The sequence below is a fragment of the Emys orbicularis genome, chromosome 1 (genome assembly GCF_028017835.1).
Source record: "Emys orbicularis isolate rEmyOrb1 chromosome 1, rEmyOrb1.hap1, whole genome shotgun sequence".
NCBI lineage: Eukaryota > Metazoa > Chordata > Testudines > Emydidae > Emys > Emys orbicularis.
The window spans coordinates 201,793,870-201,815,397 of record NC_088683.1 but is presented as its reverse complement, the minus strand read 5'-3'; the positions used below and the strand labels follow the sequence as shown (position 1 = coordinate 201,815,397).

General features: G+C 43.4%; 1 protein-coding gene across 2 annotated transcripts in view; it reads right to left on the bottom strand.

Moving 5' to 3' along the window:
* Positions 1 to 21,528, bottom strand: part of IFNGR2 (interferon gamma receptor 2) — a 35,849-nt gene that overhangs the window by 3,244 nt on the left and 11,077 nt on the right. Inside the window, exons 2-7 of one of the 2 annotated variants that reach the window (XM_065404880.1) lie at positions 21,020 to 21,146; positions 20,132 to 20,194; positions 18,569 to 18,741; positions 14,197 to 14,333; positions 11,010 to 11,163; positions 7,486 to 7,643 (exon numbers count right to left, since the gene is read on the bottom strand). In XM_065404880.1, the coding sequence (XP_065260952.1) occupies positions 7,486 to 7,643; positions 11,010 to 11,163; positions 14,197 to 14,333; positions 18,569 to 18,741; positions 20,132 to 20,194; positions 21,020 to 21,146 (812 nt within the window). The remainder of the gene's footprint in view (positions 1 to 7,485; positions 7,644 to 11,009; positions 11,164 to 14,196; positions 14,334 to 18,568; positions 18,742 to 20,131; positions 20,195 to 21,019; positions 21,147 to 21,528) is intronic. The other variant, XM_065404889.1, reaches the window with a different exon arrangement.

Here is a 21,528-nt window from a genome sequence, read left to right as displayed (position 1 = left end):
CCTGCTGGCACCCAGGCAGCATGGAGAAGGACGAAGCAAACACTGGAATGCAGATGGATGAGGAATCAAGGGGAAGGGAGAAAGGGAGCTAGAGACAGGGAGTGGCAGGTGGGCTGAAGCTATAGGGAAAGAAGGACCTAATCATTAGACTACAGAATCCGGAATCAAACCAGGATTCCCAGATATCTACATTTCCCTGCTGTCAGAAGATTTCTGCGAAACCCATTGGCAAAATGTGTGGCTCATCCCCCTCTAAAGACCGGCTCACAGAGAGGATAACAGTTAGCTCAAGTGATAAAGTTCCGTGCTGTGGATCTAAAGGTCTGAACCCTGCTGATGACCCAGGTGGGAGTAAATTGCTTCCACACGATGGGATTATTTTTCCTCATTTTTTAAAAGATTAGGAAAATTACATTAAAATACTACATTAAAAGGACATTAGGGTGCCTTTGAAGTCAAGCACTCAGCAGTTAGGAAATCCCAGGATGAAGGTTGCCTGTAACCTTAATTCAGCCTTTCTGTACGTACGCGTTATGATACAATATTTAATTACATGATCACATGCTATGTTTTCCACCCCGTCCCTTCCCCATTCAGTGCACAGGATGGCCCTGCTCTGGGAATGAATCAAGGTTGTGTAGTGCATGAGACTATTGTTTATAGGACCCGTGCCTTGTTTGTAGCAGAAGTTGGAGGGTGTGTGGTGAATGAAGCAAGGGATTTCATGAAGAGAAAGGATGGTCTTCTGTCCTGGTTAGGGACATAGAACAACATCCTGGAGAACTAGATTCTTTTCCTGCCTCTGCCACAGATTTCCTATGTGAAACTGGACAAGTCAGGTAATCCAAAAATTTCACAGGTGGCCACTGTGATATTGTCTATACTTACAGTGCCACTGTAGCGCTTAGTGAAAATGCTACCTACGCCGACAGGACAGTGGAGATACACCCCCCCCCCCCCAAGAAGTGATAGCTACGTTGATGGGAGAAGCCCTCCAGTTCATAGTACTGTCTATTCTGGGGTCAGGTCGGTATAACTATGTCGCTTGGCAGAGGTGACGTGTGTGTGTGTGTGTGTGGGGGGGTGCGCACGTGGGGTCACATGCCCCCTCCAGATTTCTGCTAGGGTTTATATCTTTTTTTTTTTTTTATATAAACAGGAGTGGGTTCAAAATATTGCCTCTGTTGCTTGGGGATGCGGATTTTCCATACCCTTGTATGACGCAATTTACTCCTGAGGGCATTCTGTACCAAAAAATTAAAAATTCTGTTCACAATATTTTTAAATTCTTCAAAATGTTATTTGTCAAATAAATGTGGAGGCTCCATCATGGCATTGGGGAGCACAGGCCACTGGCTGCAAAGAGGTGGGAGATCACTGTGCAGCTTCCTCCCCGGGTACACGGACTCAGTGGTGTGAGGCTGCACCCAACCCTGACACAGCACAAGGACCGGCCCTGCCCCAGAAACACCCCAGGGCCCTGCCCCTCCGTGCCAGGCACACCAGGGTGGGCGGGCAGTGAGGCTGAGTAAGGCAGGATCCAAGTGTGGAGGGGCTTAGTGCGGGGGGATCCATGTGTGGGTTGGGAGGGTTCTGTGTGGGGCAATCTGGGTGCAGGTGGCTCAGTGGGGGATCCAGGAGTGGGGGGTTCTGGATGCACAGGGGCTTGTTGGGGGGTTCCAGGTGCAATGGTAATAGGACTCTGCAGGGGGGTGCCGGTGAAGGTGGTTGGAGCTCAGTGGGGGAGGTCTGGGTGGGGGAGGGCTCAGTGGTGCGGTCCAGGTGCAGAGGGAGTGGGGCTCAGGTGGGGGGCTCTGGGTGTGCGGGGGGCTGAGGCTCGGTGGGAGGATCTGGGTCTCGATGCACAGGGGTTGGGCAGATGGGGGAGCAGTTCCCCGTACAGTGTTCCCTCCCCCTAGAGCTGAGGAGCAATGGGTGCCGGAAGTGGGTGGGAAGGGTGGGGTGTGGAAGAGTTTGCAGAGCTTCCTGGAGCCTGGGGAGAAATCTGGAGGTGGGTCTGACCTGACTTTGGGTGCCAGCTGTGCAGGGGAAGAGGAAGTCCCATCCTCCCCAACTCTGCTGGGACTAGCAGCTGAGCCTGGCGCAGGGTAGGAGCCACCAGCTGGGTCTTCCCCAGTCCCTCCCTCTGCCCCACAGTGATTTACCTCTCTGTCGGCTGCCCTGGGCACCCAAAATGTAACTACTGGGGAGGGTCACTTGAAAGCCACAAGAGCGATCCTTTGCTTCCCCGTCAGAAAGTCATTTTTCTGCAGGGAAGCAAAGAAATGTGTGGGGGACATGAATTCTGTGCATGCGCAGTGGCACAGAATTCCCCCAGGTGTAACAGTTATACCAACATAAGTTGGTAATGGAGACCAAGCCTCTGTGTTCCAGTTCCGGATGCCTGAAATAAGCCACTTGGCACCAGATGTGCAGAAGCGCTAAGCATTCACACCAGCAATTGGAAGTCAATGGGAGCTGTGCTCTCAACACATAACATGCTATAAAAATACCACGTTCTCTGAAAAATCAGGCCCCCAGATGTCTTCAGTTAGGCACCCAAAATTAGTGGATACTTGGTAATTTTGGCCTTACTCTCTCTCTATACCTCAGCTCTCCAGCCATAAAATGGGGATATTACCCACTCATCTCAGGCGTGTTGTGAAGATAAATTCATTGACATTTGTGAAGCACTAAAGATGGTATGGGGAAAGCAGAGTTTGAAGGGTGTGCAGTAAATGAAGTGTGTAGGGCCACCCACAGAATGAGGGGGATAAAAAGAAATATTGAATAACCCACTCATTGAATGAGACAGAAATTCTGTGGAAAAAGTCATGTTTGATCATGTAATTAAAGACTATAATCAGAATGCATACATACATGGGAGTTTAATTCAAGTTGCAGCAGCAACCTTATTTCGGGTAGTTCCCAAATTTTAAGTGCTTGACTTTGCAATATTAATAATGTTTCTTGCAATGTAATTTTTTTTTTATGCAAACAAATCCCCACAAACTAAAGAGCAAACCCTGCAGTCCTTAGGTCACTGACTTTCCACTGAAGTCACTAAGAATTTTGCCTGAATTAGGACTGCAGAATTTGGCCTTCAAGTATTTTCGTGTTAGAATCATTCCTATTTTTGATGACAGGAATAACTCTGAGAAGTTAATCTGATATACGATTAATCATTTTTAAATGACCACAAATGTCCCAATGTACTTTTCTGTTAAATTTACTGGGATTCTGTTGCTTACTGGAAGACAGCAGAGAAAACCTGCAGCATCTTTCATTTCATACTGAACTGGGGAATTTCCATTCTATTTCTTATCATCTATTGATATCAGCTGAGAAAACTTGGCAAGGCAAAATGAAAGTAAATTTAGTAGGGATTTTCCAGCCTCTAACTACTTCGTAATTTTAGCCACATATGCATCAGGAGCATTCTGTAGTTTCTTACCACTTTATCTACCCAGAGTAGGAATTTCTCCATGTTAAAATATCACTTTAATATAGAAGCATCCAAACTTACTTTCACTCTACCTACATAGTTAACATACATTTCACAACTGTACTGTGTTTACAGTATCTATATGGAGCAATTTTTAGTGTAATAATTTGGAGAGGGTGATCTTAAAAGTTGGCTCTATTTAGAGGTCACATTACAAAAACCAAAGCTACCATCAATAGTCCTTTCAAAAATGCGTCCATCACACAGAACTTGAGGCTGCATAATCACACGTACACAGTAATCAGACTCTGTACTTGTGAGCATAGATGCACACCTGTGACTCATTTGATAGAAACACAGTACTAGTGCAATGTTGAAATAAATGCAAAGAGCTTTAAAAAAAGAAAAACTAAATCAAAGGTCAAATAGGTATTTAAACTAACAGTACAGCAAACTAACATTTTTTTCCCTAACTTGATTAGCTCAGACTTGACTGTTAAGTCATTTTCTGCAAAACACAGTGCTCTAATTGGTTTAAAAGGTTTCCATTATGACAACCAGTTTCATCAATACACAGCATTAAATGTTTTAAAAGCCTGTTTCCCATCTTAGAGACACTTGTCATGAAACAACTTTCAAACATGACCTACTCCAACTATCTTTTAAAAGCAAAACACACCACAAATTAACCATTTGATAGCCTGTCACCTACAAACAGAGCTCTGACATTACCAACAAAATTTAAGTGTTACAGCTCTAAGTTGGAAACTTTTAGTTGCTGAATTAGTCAAAGTATCCAATGATACATTCTTCATCAATATAATGCAAGTCAATAGAGTACATTACATGTTGATTAATCACAGCATTCTATTAGCTAGAGTTATTTAATTTCACAGGTAGGTGTTCAAGTTAGCTGACATCTCAAATGTTAAGACTGGGTGGTCAAGTACAGGAACTGGGCTGTAATATACCTACTATATTTTATACACAGTATAAAGCACTATAGAATTGCCATCAGGCTGCATGCCTGCCACCAGAAATTCACTTCTGGATGTGGAGCAAACAAAAGTTTCATGCACTTTACATCAGTGGTATAGCTAGGACAGGAAAACTGGCTGGGTCCTAGCTTTTGGGCACATGGGCAGGCAATGCCCGGGCAGGGGGTGGGGGAGCAGGAAGGATAGGGGCCTTGCAGAGGGGGGGCAGGAGGGATGGGGGGCCCACCTCCCCCACATCACCCCTTACCACTTAGCAGGCACCTGGGGCACACAGGCTGCCGGGCACACCCATGGGGCAAAGGGGGGGCCCCACCAGGGCTCGAGCTCCATCCACCCCTCCCAACCCTGGGTTGGTGTCTGTCAGGAGGGCTGCGTCCCCTACCTGCTGGCGACGCACGCTGCTGCCCGGGTCTCGGCCCCAGCACTAGCCCCCTCCCTCCCCCCCCCCCACAAGACACCCCCCCCCCCCCCCGCAGGGCTAGCACTGGGACCGTAGACCAGGGCAGCAGTGCGTGGCGCCGGCAGGAGAGGGATGCAGTCGGACACCGAGCTGGGATCGGGAGTCCCAACCTGTGGATTCGGGGGAGTTGAGGAGTTATTGCAGGGCTAGTAAGAAAGCCTAGAAGCCAAAAACTTTCATAATGTTACAAGCTACAACATGGCATAGCATTTTAGTTGGCTTCTATATTAACAGAGTTTTAATTATAGATACAGGTGACAGGGCAGGGAAAAGGAACAATTTAAAGTTATTTTATCATGACACTTATCTCTGCCATTAATCAGATTCAAATTATTTTTTACAGGTAGATTTTAAAGACAGAGCAAATAAGTACATTTTAATGAATTCAAGAAATAATCAGTTTGTGATTTTTTTTGCTACACCTAAGGAGTGGGACAATATCAAATCTGTTTCCTGTAACTCACATGTTGAAAGCCTGGAATTTGCTCTAAAGGAGGAACTGTGACACTTTCTGAAACGCTAAAAAAATACATATGAAACAGAAGCCACTGCCATATATTAACTATGGTAACTTGTTCTAATGACAATCTTTTCACATATCCATAGCTGTAAGACAGGTGTGGGCAAACTTTTTGGCCCGAGGGCCACATCTGGGTATGGAAATTGTATGGTGGGCCATGAATGCTCACAAAATTGGGGGTTGGGGTGCGGCACGGGATTAGGGCTCCAGCGGGGTGTGCGGCCTCTGGGCTGGGACCGAGGGGTTTGAAGGATGCGAGGGGGATCAGGGCTGGGGCAGGGGCGCGGGAGGGAGTCAGGGGTGCAGGCTCCGGGTGGCACTTACCTCAAGTAGCTCCCAGAAGCAGCAGCATGTCCCCCATCCAGCTCCTATGCGGCGGCACAGCCAGACACCTCTGTGCGCTGCCCCATCTGTAGGCACCACCCCTGCAGCTCCCATTGGCCGCAGTTCCCGGCCAATGGGAGCTGCGGGGGTGGCACTTGGGGTGGGGGCAGCGTGCAGAGCCCCCTGGCTGCCCCTATGCGTAGGAGCCAGAGGAGAGACACGTTGCTGCTTCCAGGAGCCGCGCGTAGCGGGGTAAGCCCCCGACCCCGCTCCCCGGCTAGAGCAGGGCAAGCCCTGGACCCTGCTCCCTGGCAGGAGCTCGAGGGCCAGATTAAAATGTCTGGAGGGCTGGATGCGGCCCCTGGGCCGTAGTTTGCCCACCCCTGCTGTAAGAAGAAGAAAACCACTAGGCCATCTAAGCCCTCTTGGAAAACAAATAATGCAAGCAGAATCGTTTCTAAATATGTATCATTATCAGTGTTATTTGCCTGAAAACAGGTTCACTGTTGCTGAAGCATTCGCCTGATTTCTGCTGCTTACTATCCAGTTGAAATCCTAATGACCTCCACGCCAATTGAGGGTTATAAATTCTGATGGAGAGTAAGCATTAGAAAACAGATTAACTCTTACCATCCTTTCCATAATATACTGTGTATTCTTAAAAAGTGAACATATTTAGGTACTTATGTGCCCCCCTGCCCATCATAATAATATCTAATTGCATAAAATTATTAAACTTATCCTCACAAAACCCTTTTGAGGTGGGAAATCATCATCTTCATTTTACAGATAGGAACTGAGGCAGACACAGATTAAGTGACTTGCTCAAGGTCATGCAGAAAATCTATAGCAGACTTGGAAACTGAACCCAGATCCTGAAGTCCTGATCCAGTTCCTTAATCTCAAAAGCACCCTAGCTCAAAGGATTGTTTTTGATAGTAGAAATGTTTCTACGCTGCCCCCACCCCAAGCACCGCCCATGATGTGGAAGATGTCTCAAGCCATAAATTTTAATTCATGAACAATGGAAAAACATTTCCTGTTTAAAACATAAAAAGAGGAAGATGAACAGAGCTGAAATGTTCTTCAGTACAGAGACGCATGACCTGCCAGAAAAGAAGTCACATGCATCTTTCGTCATTCATCTGTGAATTGCAAGAAACCATTAAAAAAAAAAAAAAAAAAAAAAAAAAAACCCCAAGATCAAACCCCCACACCCAATACTTTCCATCTCCCCAGGCCCTCAGAGATTCTGATATTTGGTCTCCACAATGGAACGTGCTCACCTGTAATTCAGTAACTGATCCTTAAAAAGTCTACTTAACCCCCAAAGAAACTACTAATACTGTACCACCTGCAATTTGGTCTCAGTTCTGTAGTGAAGAATTGGTCTGCGTCAACCCTGATTAATCAATATTATTTTTATTTTAAAACAAAAAATTGAGTCTTTTTTCATATTACGACAGTTTCACACAAAGGAACACCACAATATCTGTACTTAAGTACAGAGTGAGCAAGGGATTCCAGCTAAGTAAAATGGCATAAATTGGAGTAACATTACAGCCACACTAACTATGAAAAACAACAAGCTATACTGCATTTATGGAGTTTGGATGTAAACTCAGAAAGGCAAGAGTTTAATATTTTGTAGCTTCTACGTGACCTCAACTAACCTAACCAGTTCATTCCAGTCACACCACCACCTCTTTTGCTAAACAGAAAGATAAAAAATACATACCTCTTCAATATGCAGTGGAATTTTAAAAGGTGGTTGAAACCAATATTTAATGACTTGATGAAATTTCTGAATAAAAAGGAAACAGACAATTGCTAAGATCACCACAGTAACTGTGGCTGCAACAAATATTATTACTACGAATCCAGCTCTGGTTCCATCTGAAAAGAGAAAAAAAAGTAGCATCACTATGTAATATATGTATCAAAAGCTCTTTCTTTTTACTCCACTGGTGTCAAGTTTATCAACAAGTCTTGATAACTTTTTAATGTGAAAACTAATCAATTGTCTTGGATAATAATTTAAATTGCATCATAATAAGCAGGAGGCTTTTATAGACTTCCTTTGTTTAACACAATGATACAGAAGCTTCACCTATTGTGCATTGCAGTATAACTGCATAACTTATATGTCATGCGTAGCTTCTGCCAGAGGCACATGTAACTCTTTTCCTAGAATCAAGGCTTAGACATGACAGTGACGGACACTATCAAAAAACAAGACAAAATGATACTCTCCAGCTTTAACACAGGAGTAAAAGAGCTATGGGAAACACAAACTTTATCCAAAATTGTCAGGAAAAGGAGGAGAAACACATCAATAGCAAGTACATAATGCGCGAGGTGTTTACAATGCTCATAACTGCTGCGGTGAGCTGAACAGGCTCCATGCTTGCCATGCTATGGCGTCTGCTCGGGCAATCCAGGGAAAAGGGCGCGAAATGATTGTCTGCCATTGCTTTCACAGAGGGAGGGTTGACTGACGACATTTACCCAGAACCACCCGCGACAAATTTTTGGCCCCATCAGGCATTGGGAGCTCAACCCAGAATTCCAATGGGCAGCAGGGACTGCGGGAACTGTGGGATAGCTACCACAGTGCACCGCTCGGAATGTCGACGCTTACCACGGTACTATGGACGCACACCACCGAATTAATGTGCTTAGTGTGGATGCATGCACTCGACTTTATACAATCTGTTCCCAAAAATCAACTTCTGTAAAATCGGAGTAATTTCATAGTGTAGACATACACATACTTCTCAAAATTTTGTTTAAAATGAACACTGCAATCTTAAGCCAAACAATGTAGAAATTCACAGGCTGAGATCCAAATCCCATTAAGCAGAAGAAATATTAATATTAGTGAATTGCCCTGGATAATTTGCATTGTTCTATTAAACAATGATTCAGTGTGAGGTACCAGAATGGCAGACCCAGAGGCTTAACTCTTATCTAAATTCATCCACCTTGCCCTCCTAATGCACTCTCACACTGAAGCATGTACTTAACATATGAGACGTTCCAGTGGTGTGCACATGTGCTTAAAGTTAAGGACATACTGTAACTCCTCGCTTAACGTTGTAGTTATGTTCCTGAAAAATGCTACTTTAAGCGAAACGATGTTAAGCAAATCCAATTTCCCCGTAAGAATTAATGTAAACGGGGGGGGGGGGGGGGGGGGGTGTTAGGTTCCAGGGAAATTTTTTTTGCCAAAGTATATATATACACACATATACCAGGGGTCGGCAACGTTTGGCATGCGGCTCGCCAGGGTAAACATGGCGGGCCGGGCCAGTTTATTTACCTGCTGACGCGGCAGGTTCGGCCGATCGCGGCCCCCACTGGCCGCGGTTCGCCGTCCCGGGCCAATGGGGGCGGCGAGAAGCGGCGCGGGCGACCGATGTGCTGGCCGCGGCTTCTCGCCGCCCCCATTGGCCCGGGACGGCGAACCGCAGCCAGTGGGGGCCGCGATCGGCCGAACCTGCCGCGTCAGCAGGTAAATAAAACTGGCCCGGCCCGCCAGGGTCCTTACCCTGGCGAGCCGCGTGCCGAACGTTGCCGACCCCTGACATATACAGACATACACAGTATAAGTTTTAAACAAACAGTTTAATACTGTACACAGCAATGATGATTGTGAAGCTTGGTTGAGGTGGTGAAGTCAGTGGGTGGAAGAGGGTGGGATATTTCCCAGGGAATGCCTTATTGCTAAATTATGAACTAGCATTCGGCTGATCCCTGTTGTTAATGTAGCTACACACTCTACAAGGCAGCACGAATGGAGGGAGGGGAGACAGCATGGCAGAGAGAGACAGAGAGACACACCATGCATGCGTGAGAGAGAGAGATGCGCATTGCACCTTTAAGCATGCTGACCCCACTCCAAGTAAACTGCCTTTTTAAGTAGATCAGCAAGTTGAGACAGCAGCTGCTGCCAGCAAGCTCCCTCCATCCTGAGCCCTGTCGTGTCCCCCCCTGCCTTATGGAGATGGGGTACAGGAGCAGGGAGAGGGGGACACCCTGACATTAGCACCCCTCTTCCGCAACCCCCCCAGCAAGCAGGAGGCTCCCGGGAGCAGCTCCAAGGCAGAGGGCAGGAGCAGCACACGGCAGTGGGGGAAGGGACAGCTGAACTGCCGGCAATTGATAGCCTGCTGGGCGGTTGCCACACAGGGAACTTAGGGGAGCAGGGAGCTGATGGGGGGCTGCCGGTCCACCCTGGTTCCAAGCCCCCCACCAACTAGCTCCAACGGGCTGCTCTTTCTGCAAGCAGTGGACAAAGCAGGCAGCTGCCAAACAATGTTCTAAGGGAGCATTGGGCAACTTTAAACAAGCATGTTCTCTAATGGATCAGCAACGAAACAACAAAACAACGTTACTCGGGACGATGTTAAGTGAGGAGTTACTGTATTTTAAGAGCTTTGCTAGGTTAGAGCCAGAGTGCTCAGCATTTTGCAGGATCATGCCCTAAAGCGGCACCTTGTTTGACACATTTGTGTAAGGAGAGGAGAGAAAAAGGAGTATGTGAGCATGGAGCCTATACTGCCTAGAGGTGATTCCTCCAGGTTAGAGTATGAGACGTAACATGAGGGCCTAAGTCTACACAGGCCTTACAACAGAGTTTAAAACCAGGCTTAAGCTCAGATATAGACAGACCGGATTCTAACCTTTTGGCCAACAGTATAGATGGGACCAAACTTTACCAGTTTCTGAATTGTCCTTGCCCTCCCCAACCTTGTCTCACCCCTCCCCTCCGATCTCTCTCTCTCCTGCCCTGGTTCTCCACACAATGGCACAGCAGGTGATCAGGTGAATGGGATAGGGCAGAGAGGGACATGGTGAGTTTGGGAGAGTACCATCATTTTCCCTCAAACAAATTTGACCCCAGGGGAGAAAAGGAATTACCAGTAAGTAATTTTCCCTTAGAATACCAATATATATTTGTATTTGTACCTTAATAGCGCCATCAAAAAAAAAAAAAAAAAATCTATCTAGGAGGGGTGAGGAAAGGGAGGCAGATGCTCTGTTTTACTCTCTCATTTACTGAGCTGCTGAAAAACTCATTATGTGAAAATGAACGAGAATATGCCCTTGAACTACTAAAAACAGTGCCCTTTAGAACTGAAGACAGGTACTGGTTGTGTGATGCAGTAAATTCAAACAGCCAGCCATTTAAGACTCAAGTTTTATACCAGTTTCATTACACAAGAGATAAAACAGGTGTTCATGAAATAAGATTTATACCACTAGTTGCAGTTTTGTGACAATCTGTTTTGCTGAATGGTCCAATGTTGTCATTGAATAATAAGTGAAGTTTTGCTCGTATTTGAAAACAATACACTGTCAGTTGCTTTAGATTCAGAAGTCCGATTCGGGTATTCTTGGTCCATTCTGTTTCCTATTTAAAAAAAAAAAAAAAAAAAAAGTTAAGTTCTTTGTTAGTGCAAGTAATATTACAAAAAACAGATTTCTACTATGAGTTTTCTTCAATACAATCAACTTGAAATCACAAGTTTCCATTCAAAAGCTTCACAGTATTATTTTGCATAACTAACATTTATACAGTATGCAAAAGAAGTAGTGTAACAGTATGAGCTTCTTATTGCAGTGCATTTTAAATGCAAATCTTATTAAATAGAGGCGTTCTGCTTCAATGAAACAAAGTCTGGTTATTTACGCTCCCCATCTACCACGGACATGATTATTTATTTTGTGAATGCATGTAGGTTAATGTAAAATTTCACTGTACACGGAACACCCTTAGAATCTCTGAAAGTCTGCAGTATTTTTGTGCCAATTCCTGCAGTTAAAGGTGATTTGGCAGAAGGAGGAGGAGTTGGAAAAACAACAAAACAAAAATATCGTCAAAAACAAATCTGCTGCTTTAAAATACCAGCTTCTAGGCTAGGATGCCCAGAACCATTATCTAGGGATTAAAGACAGATGCAAGTATGGTGTTCAAGTTTTGCATCAACCCTCCACTCTTGACACTAGAGCCACTGGCCCCAGACAGCAAGAACTGAATTAGATGAAGTTCTGTCCAGTGAAGATCATGACTTTCAATTTATCTCTTTGCCTACTCACAAGAATGGAGCTAGCAGGGAGAACTGTAGGGCAACGCTAAATGCATTTTTATGTCCACAGTCCTAACAAAGCTAGCAGTTTGCCTTTTTCAGTGCTGGGTAGCTCAGTTAAGAACTTGATTAATTCTTAATGTCAAAGCTAAAAGCTATGACATGAGGGTCTGAGTTCTGTCTCATCTGTATGTCAGCTAGAGGAAGAGGAGTATGTTAAAAGTGTGTCAGAAAACTCAATTTTTCTGGGAAAGGAGGGAGGTGCATTAACCTTGGCACTGTCTTTTTTCAAAAAAAATGCTCAGCTAAGCTTAACTGAAATGAAACAGGTAAGTAGTTGGAAAGCCAGAGGTAGGGCCGTCCCTAGAGGGGTGCAGGGCCCAGGGCAAATCAGCATGTCTGGGGCCACGCTTAACATTTTTTATACAGATGTAATCTAGTTACAGTGAACTTCAAGGGCAGCTGCTGGCCGCAGGTTAAATATGGATAGCGCCCAGCTGTATAAATTATAATGTTGTTATAAAAAAGAACTACAATATAATTATAATGAAGTTCATATAATTAAAAAAAAAACCACACCACACCTCACTGATCACGATCAGTGTCATGCCACTTACATTCTGAAATCCACCTTCCCTGACTTCCTCGCAGCAAACTCACTTCCCAGATGCATATGGTCTTGCTACCCTCAGTGGATTTTTTTTTAAAAATGTAATTACGCATTCGCAACACTTAGAGCTCATGTCTCGGGAACTGGGTGGCTCTTGGAGGGCCTATATATGCCCTGGTGCTGGGGGACCCCAGGACGCTCTAGCATGGAGGAGGGGCTCTAAGATCTGTTTTCTCTGGGGGGCTGGGAGGGGGAGGGGAGGTGGAAAAGCAGATGGATGGAGGACCCCAGTCCTGGTTGGTGGTGGAGAGAGCAGAGTTGTGGGACCCAGGTCCTGGTACTGCAGGGAGGGGAACCCCAAGGCTGGAGAGATGAAAGGCAAGGAGGACCCTGAGGCAGGAGCGTGATAAAGGCTGTCTTTAAAACAAAAATTCCTCATTTGTGGGCAGTTTATTCACCCCAAAGCCAGCCTGTCTAGACTGGGAATTTGCCCTGCTTATAGCCACTGGTAGTCCAAACAAAAGTAGAACTACACTAGTAACTTGGAGTACACCATATGTTTGCAAAACTTTTATAGGTAGAGCCCTACCAAATTCATGGCCATGAAAAACTCATCACGGACCATGAAATATGGTCTCTTCCTGTGAAATCTGGTCTTTTGTGTGCTTTTACCTTATACTATACAGATTTAACAGAAGACACCAGTGTTTCTCAAATTGGTGGTCCTAACCAAAAAAAGGAGTGGGGAGGGGGTCACAAGGCTATTTTAGGGGGGTCGCGGTATTGCCACCCTTACTTCTGCACTGCTGCCTTCAGAGCTGGGTGGCTGGAGGGCAGCGGCTACTGACTGAGGGCCCAGCTCTGCAGGCAGGAGTGCAGAAGTAAGGGTGGCAATATCATATCATGCCATCCTAACTTCTGCGCTGCTGCTGGCGGCAGCTCTGCCTTCAGAGCTGGGCTCCTGGCCAGCAGCCGCTGCTCTCCAGCTGCCCAGCTCTGAAGGAAGTGCCGCCACCAGCAGAGCGCAGAAGTAAGGGTAGCAGTACCACAACCCATCCTGCCCCCCCGTCTCCCTCCTCCCCACACACAATAACCTTGCGATCCCCCCACAACTCCTTTTTGGGTCAGGACCCTTATAATTACAACACCATGACATTTCAGATTTAAATAGCTGAAATCATGAAATTTACAATTTTTAAAATCCTATGGCCATGAAATTGACCAAAATGGACTGTGAATTTGGTAGGGCCCTATCTATAGGCCATGATTTGAACTGGCACAGCTCACCTTACTTGATAATGCACAAATCACGTCTTGTAGCAGTTTTGCACCTGTCTACATTAAGGCTTTGATTTGAACCAGCATAGCTACTCCAGTAACTGGACACAAGTGGCTGAAATTCCCAGTACAAACAAGACCTGAGATAGAGAGAAAAATCTCAGAGGTCCTAGGTAAAATTTTCAAAAGTGCCTAAGTGACTTAAGAGTCTGATTTTCAGAAGTGACGAAGGTGTTAGGAGCCCAAATCACTTTTGAAAATGGGACTCCTAAGTCACTTAAGGGCTTTGGAAAACTTTACATCCATTCAATTAACAACACATAATACATTTGAGCCCAGATTAGATTAATTTCCCTTCAGTTAACCAACAAGCTTCTTTTCTGCTGGAAAAAAGGTCAATATTACAACTTTGCCCTCCATTTCTTTCTACCATTTTGCCAAAGAAAGGAGAGATAAGAAGAATGCTTACATGTCGTTCATTTGTTGATTTCTCCCAGTAGCGCACAAGATATTGTAAATTATCTTCTTTTACATTGGGCGAGAAGTTAAGGAAAACTGAATCAGGCGTTGAATCCACATTTACTATAACAGGAGGCCCTATAGTAGCTGAAAATGAACAAAAAATAGATGAACATTTGGAATTTGAAAAAATGAGCACAGTTCCTACTAGTTTTGATCTGATACATAATAAGAAACTACTGAATACAACAGCCTGTTATCTGGAAGAGATATAAAGTTTTCAAATACATTTACTCCTTAATTATTTCAAATAGCTTCATAGCACTAAATATTGGCTGTGTCATGAATGTAGAGGAAAGGGTTAAGCAGTTCAAATAACCTAGTTAGCACCTGACCAGAAGGACCAATGAGAAAAGAAGATCCTTTCAAATATGGGGGGGAAGGATTTGTTTGTTGTTCTCTTTTGTTGTTCCCTCTCTGGATGGGGGGAGAAGTCAACCAGGTACAACATCTCCTGAAAATATACCTGGAATAATCCATCTAAAACCACAGAGATTGTAAGTAGGGCAAGGAAATGCGTTAGGTTATCTTTTGTTTTGGCTTGTGACTTTTCCTATGCTACAGAGGTAGTTTTATTCCTGTTTTTGTAACTGTGAAGCTGAGCCCAGAGGGGAATCGTCTGTGTTTTAAATCTTTTTATTACCCTGTAAAGTACCTTCCATCCTGATTTTGCAGGTGTGATTCTTATTTTGTTCTTTATAAATAAAGTTCTTCTTTTAAGAACCTGACTGATTTAAGTGTCCTGAAGACAAAGGGTCTGATCGGTGCTCACATTGCTAAGGCAATTGGTTAGTATATTATTCTCAAGCTTCCCCAGGAAGGGGGGTGAAGGGGCTTGGGGGGGGTTTCAGTTTCAATTCACAGCCAGCTGCATCTGTGAAGTGCTCCTGTATTTCAATCACGGCACTACTGTTATATGCTGCAGTTGCTAAGAAGAGAAAAAGAAAGCAAAAGATTCTAGAGGAAGAAGGATGAGAAGACTGATGCAAGCAAGGAGGAGAAGTTAGATGCATGCAACATGGTGGAAGGAGAACCAAGGCCTTGTCTACTGCTAGAGATCTATCCTGGTTCTAGCCACAGGTGTAGCTGCATTGGTGCCACCTCTGGTATAGACAGGCAAAGCTGCTATTTGCACTACCGCTGGTTACCTTTATTTCAAGCAAGGCTAGGCCCCACCAGTGTGAATAGCAGCTATGCCTGCCTACATTAGGAGTTTGCACTGCTCCAGCTACATCAGTGACTAGTCTCCAATGGCTGGGATTGGAGCAAACTCTCAGTGTAGCCAAGGCTTAAAGAAGAGGAAAAGAAGTGGATCTTATTGTGACGTTGCACTCCTTATGATTTTATGAAAATATTCTAAGGAGTGTGAATATAATGTAACTGGAATATGCTTCATGCAAAAGGTCTCTTGTAAGGTATGATTACAAAGCTCAATCTTTTGAGTGTGGTCATCCAGTTTGTATAAATGTATAATTCTTGTATCTGAAACTAGAAATATAAAATATAACTCTGAGGTCCTTTGTACTTATGCAAAGTGTGGGCCATTAATGGTGGTTTAGAATCTTTATGGTTACCATCAATTAGAACAATTAACTGTAGATGGCTCTGTTTACTTGCAAGCCTTCCTGTGAGTGAGGCCGGGAAGAATGAAGGTTTGGGTCTCACAGGACATGTGACCATGTCACCTGGTACTGGAATCCATATTAAACCGGGTGTTTTTCCATTTAGAAGTAGGGGTGGGAACCCAAAGAGACAAAAGATTCCTGCCTTGTGCCAAAGGTATATATGGGGTTGGAACAGAACAAAGGGGGCTGCAGTCATGAGAAATCTGCTAGCTACCACCTGAGCTGGAACAAGGACTATACCCAGGAAAGGATTGGGCCCAGACTAGAAAGGAGTCTAGTCTGTGAAAGAAGCTTATTGGAACGTCTCTGAGGGTGAGATTTCATCTGTAATCAGTTTCTTACTGTATTAGGCTTAGACTTGGGTGTTTTTGTTTTAATTTGCTTGGTAACTTACTTTGTTCTGTCTGTTATTACTTGGAACCACTTAAATCCTACATTTTATATTTAATAAAATCACTTTTTACTTATTAATTAACCCAGAGCAAGTAATTAATACCTGGGGGAGCAAACAGCTGTGCATCTCTCTCTATCAGTGTTATAGAGGGTGAACAATTTATGAGTTTACCCTGTATAAGCTTTATACAGAGTAAAATGGATTTATTTGGAGTTTGGATCCCATTGGAAACTGTGTGTCTCGGTGCTAGAGACAGGAGCACTTCTTAAGCTGTTTTCAGTTAAGTCTGCAGCTTGTGGGGGACATGGTTCAGAGCGGAGTCTGTATTTGTAGCAGGCTTGCGTGTCTGGCTCAAAAAGACAGGGTACTGAAGTCCCAAGCTGCCAGGCTCAGAGGTAGTCTCAGCCCATCAGGTCGCAGTCCCAAGGGGGTCCCTGTGACCGAACCCGTCACACTTATGTTCATAAGTTATATTTTAATTTTCCCATTGAACATTTTGGTGGTCACCAAAGTCTGGAAGTAATTTGTATGACAGTGCCTAATACACTGGGGTTCTGAGCTCTACATGCTGCCATTTTACAAATATATAAAAAACAAATGTTAAAAGACCAGAAAAAAAAGTCAGAAAGCCTAGCCGAACACAAGAGAAAACTGATCCTTTCCTGTAACTTCTGCTTATTATTTTAACTTATAACGGCAGGACATGTTTATATTCATTATGTTGCAATGTCATCCATGCTACGGTAACAGACAAACAACAAAAATAAACTTTACCCTGCTTCATTCAAATGGTTCTGCTCTGCTCAAAATTATTGTGGAGAAAGTTGGCCCTCTTGTTAATACATTGGATCATGAACTTTTTAGTTTCTTCTTGCATCATGCCCTACTACAGTTGCAACTGCTGTCTCTCCTTTAATGTGTCCTCTCTTCTGTACATTTTGCTTGTAAGTTTCCCTTGGCAGGTAACTCTCCCCCCCGTACATTCTCTCTCTCACTGCTCAGAGTGTGAAACATGATCTGGGGTGTGATCTACATGGCTGATTTGAATGCCATAGGGAAAAATACACACAAGCTAGAAGGCTAACATCTGAGTTTACAGGAATTGATTTTAGGATTGGCTACATGAGGTGCCACATGAGAAGGCAGAGAAGGCTGCTGGCTTTCAAGGGGCCAATTGAAACTTCCCAGAGCACTGGATACACAAGCGGGGAAGGGGTAGGTGTGGAATCATGCAGTTCCCCCCCCCCTTTCACTTTGCGCTCCCTTTAAGCTAGCCGGATGCCCCCATCCACAGGATCCATTCCCCAGGTTGGGAAATAAGAAGGAATAATGAATGAATCTCTTCTGCTCTAAACATTATTTCAGACTTAACTTTTGAACAAAGAAAACCCACAACTGAATCTCCTCCTAGCCCAGAAACCAACCATAACAAGGGAACTCATGGATACTTCTAAAAGTTAACATTAAATGTGTTCACACAGCCACCACATTAACCTCTATTTTGTCAGTATGGTATACTCCCCGTTATCTGAATAGCACAGGGGACACTGATTTTGTTTGGATAATTAAAAGGGCAGGAGCCATGGCCAGGGGCTCGTCCTCCTCCCCACAGCCCTGGCTGGGGATGGATGCTCTATTATCTGAACCTCTGCCTTGCCCCCCAGCATGAGATACAGGCTGCAGAGGTCAGGCATCTCATGCTGGGGGACAAGAAAGGGATTCGGATAACGTGGAAGTTCAGCTAATAGGGGTTTTGGATAAACGGGAGTATACTGTATTAGTACTCCCTGTATATCCCTGACCCCTTTATACTACAGAACTAGGGCATAATGTAGGTACTTTTGAAATTGTGTGTGTTTGGTGCTAAAATGTGTTTAGGAGTTATCACAAAATTAGGTGCGCAGAAAAGCCCGAAATTTACAGGAAAATAAAAAAGTTAAGTTATTGCTCTCCTGGGCTCTGTTCAATCTAGGAAAATTAGTTGTCATTAACAGATTCCCCCATCAACTGGTGCTGAAAAGAGCTCAGTTGCTAAGTGTAGACGAGAAACTTGTTTTAATATCATTACAGAAAAGTTGACAGATACCAGTTTCTACTAGGTCTCTGTATCTATACCACTGGCATAGCAATATAAACTGAAATAGACTTTAAAAACAGATTCCTAACACAGCAGGTCCCATCACCTCTCTTATGAGTCCTCTCATATATTATACGAAGTGAAGAAAACCAAGACACAATATAATAACAATTACCAGAAATATTTTCTGTAAGGGGGTGAGAGGTTGAGATCATAAAAGACTTACTGTTTTGGTCTGCAAAAAATTTATTTGTTTCCACCCAGTCAGATTTCATTTGTCCTAGCTCAGCCCTAACACGTAAAGTAATTGTCCAAAAGCTTTTGATCTTTGGATGTGTGAAATTACATTCAGTCTTCGTAATGTTTGTGCAGTTAATTTCTTCCCAGTCATAGGCCAATCTACAATACAAAATGAAGGAAGAATAAGTCAGTGGAATCACCTCGCTGCTGCATCTAGCACAACTGATTGATATTTCGGAGAGAGTTTTCTTTCTTTACACCTAGCCAGTTTCTAAAGAATCAACATTTGATATAAAAGTACAACTTTCAAGCAGTTTTACTCTATAACCATGCAACGCCTTCTCTCAAAGCATCTGAAACTCTTTTCAAAATGTAACCAATTAAAAATTTAATGAGACAGGGGACATTCTGTAAGCCCAGAGGCTGAATACCTTCAACTATTACAGGCCAGTAAGCCTGACTTCAGTACCGGGCAAACTGTCATGGGATCACTAATTGGTTAAAAGATGGGAAACAACTAACTGGTTAAAAGATAGGAAACAAAGGGTAGGGATAAATGGTCAGTTTTCAGAATGGAGAGAGGTAAATAGTGGTGTCCCCCAGGGATCTGTACTGGGACTGGTCATATTCAACATATTCATACATGATCTGGAAAAAGGGGTAAACAGCGAGGTGGCAAAATTTGCAGATGATAAAAACTACTCAAGGTAGTTAAGTCCCAGGCAGACTGTGAAGAGCTACAAAAGTATCTCTCAAAACTGGGTGACTAGCCAACAAAATGGCAGATGAAATTCAATGTTGATAAATGCAAAGTAAGGCACATTGGCAAACATAATCCCAAATATAAAATGATGGGAGTCTAAATTAGCTGTTACCACTCAAGAAAGAGACCTTGGAGTCACTGTGGATAGTTCTCTGAAAACATCCACTCAAATGTGCAGCAGCAGTCAAAAAAGCAAACAGAATGTTGAGATTAAGAAAAGAATAGATAATAAGACAGAAAATATCATATTGCCTCTATATAAATCCTGGTACGCCCAGATCTTGAATACTCCGTGCAGGTGTGGTCACCCCATATCAAAAAAGATATATTGGAATTGGAAAAGGGCAACAAAAATGATTAGGGATATGGAATAGCTTCCATATGAGGAGAGATGAATAACATTGACTTTTCAGCTTGGAAAAGAGACAACTAAGGGGGGATATGATAGAGGTCTATAAAATCATGACTGGTATGGAGAAAGTAAATAAGGAAGTGTTATTTACTCCTTCTCATAACACAAGAACTAGGGATCACCAAATGAAATTAATAGGCAGAAGATTTAAAACAAAGAAAAGGAAGTATTTTTTTTCATAAAACGCACAGTCAGTCCGTGGAACTCCTTGCCAGAGAATGTTGTGAAGGCCAAGACTATAACAGGGTTCAAAAAAAGAACTAGATAAATTCATGGAGGATAGGTCCATCAATTGCGATTAGCCAGGATGGACAGGGATGGTGTCCCTTTGCCTCTGTTTGCCAGAAACTGGGAATGGATCACTTGATGATTACCTGTTCTGTTCATTCCCTCTGGGACACCTGACGTTGGCCACTGTCGAAAGACAGGATACTGGGCTAGATGGGAATGAACAGAACAGGTAATCATTGAGTGATCCATCCTGTCACCCATTCCTTGACCTATCCTCCATGAATTTATCTAGTTCTTTTTTAAACCCTGTTCTAGTCTTGGCCTTCACAACATCCTCCGACAAAGTTCCACAGGTTGACTGCGTTGTACGAAGAAATACTTCCTTTTGTTTGTTTTAAACCTGCTGCCTATTAATTTCACTTGGTGACCCCCTAGTTCTTGTGTAAGTGAAGGGGTAAGTAACATTTCCTTATTTACTTTCTCCACACCAGTCATGACTTTATAGACCTCTATCATATCCCCCCTTAGTCGTCTCTTTTCCAAGCTGAAAAGTCACAGTCTTATTAATCTCTCCTCATATGGAAGCTGTTCCATACCCCTAATCATTTTTGTTGCCCCTTTCTGTACCTTTTCCAATTCCAATATATATTTTTTGAGATGGGGCGACCACAGCTGCACACAGTATTCAAGATGTGAGCGTACCATGGATTTATATAGAGGCAATATGATATTTTCTGTCTTATTATCTATACTGATGTTTAAAATAAGAACGTCCTGAGTATAAATAACCATGGGATTCAAGAAGAATATTAGCAAAACTGGTTTGGAACAAGAGTGAAAAAAATTGGGAAAAAGGAAGCATTTCATTCTTTTCCTTGTTTAGTGGAAATAATTTAGTCCAAGAACTTTGCTTTCCCTATTGTTTTCACATGTACCTGAAAACCTTTCTATTAAAAACCTCACTTTGTACATAAGCTTATACTTTTCTATTAGAATGAAACCAATTTAGTATACTGCAACTATTTACTTACGTACTATACTGGACCGTATATAACACTGAGCCATTGTCCACTTTAACAGGAGCCCATCTCAATAAATTCTGATAATTATATGAGTAAATTGTCACATTCTGTGGTGCTGGTAACTGGAGCGGAGATTCTAAAATAGAGAGAGAAAAACATCAAAACAGTAAATAAAACTTTCAACACACAGTAACTACAGATTTGAAATCACCTTTCCTCGTCTCCAAAATTCATGAGACGTATTTATATAGCTTTGCCACAAACTTGCCCCTTTTCCCCCCAACTACTGTAGAACAAGAGACCTCCCCACCCTCTGTTTCCAAGTGTACCATGCACCAATGCCCTTACATCTCTATTACCCATTATTATTGTTTTCTGCACTATTGCCTAATACTAGATACAAGCTACAGTTTGCAATAAATCCAATATCCTGAAGGAAGGATTTGGGAGAGGAAACTATAGGGGAAAAAATTTCACCTATAATAAAAATAAAGTGATTTAACTGACAACACCACTCT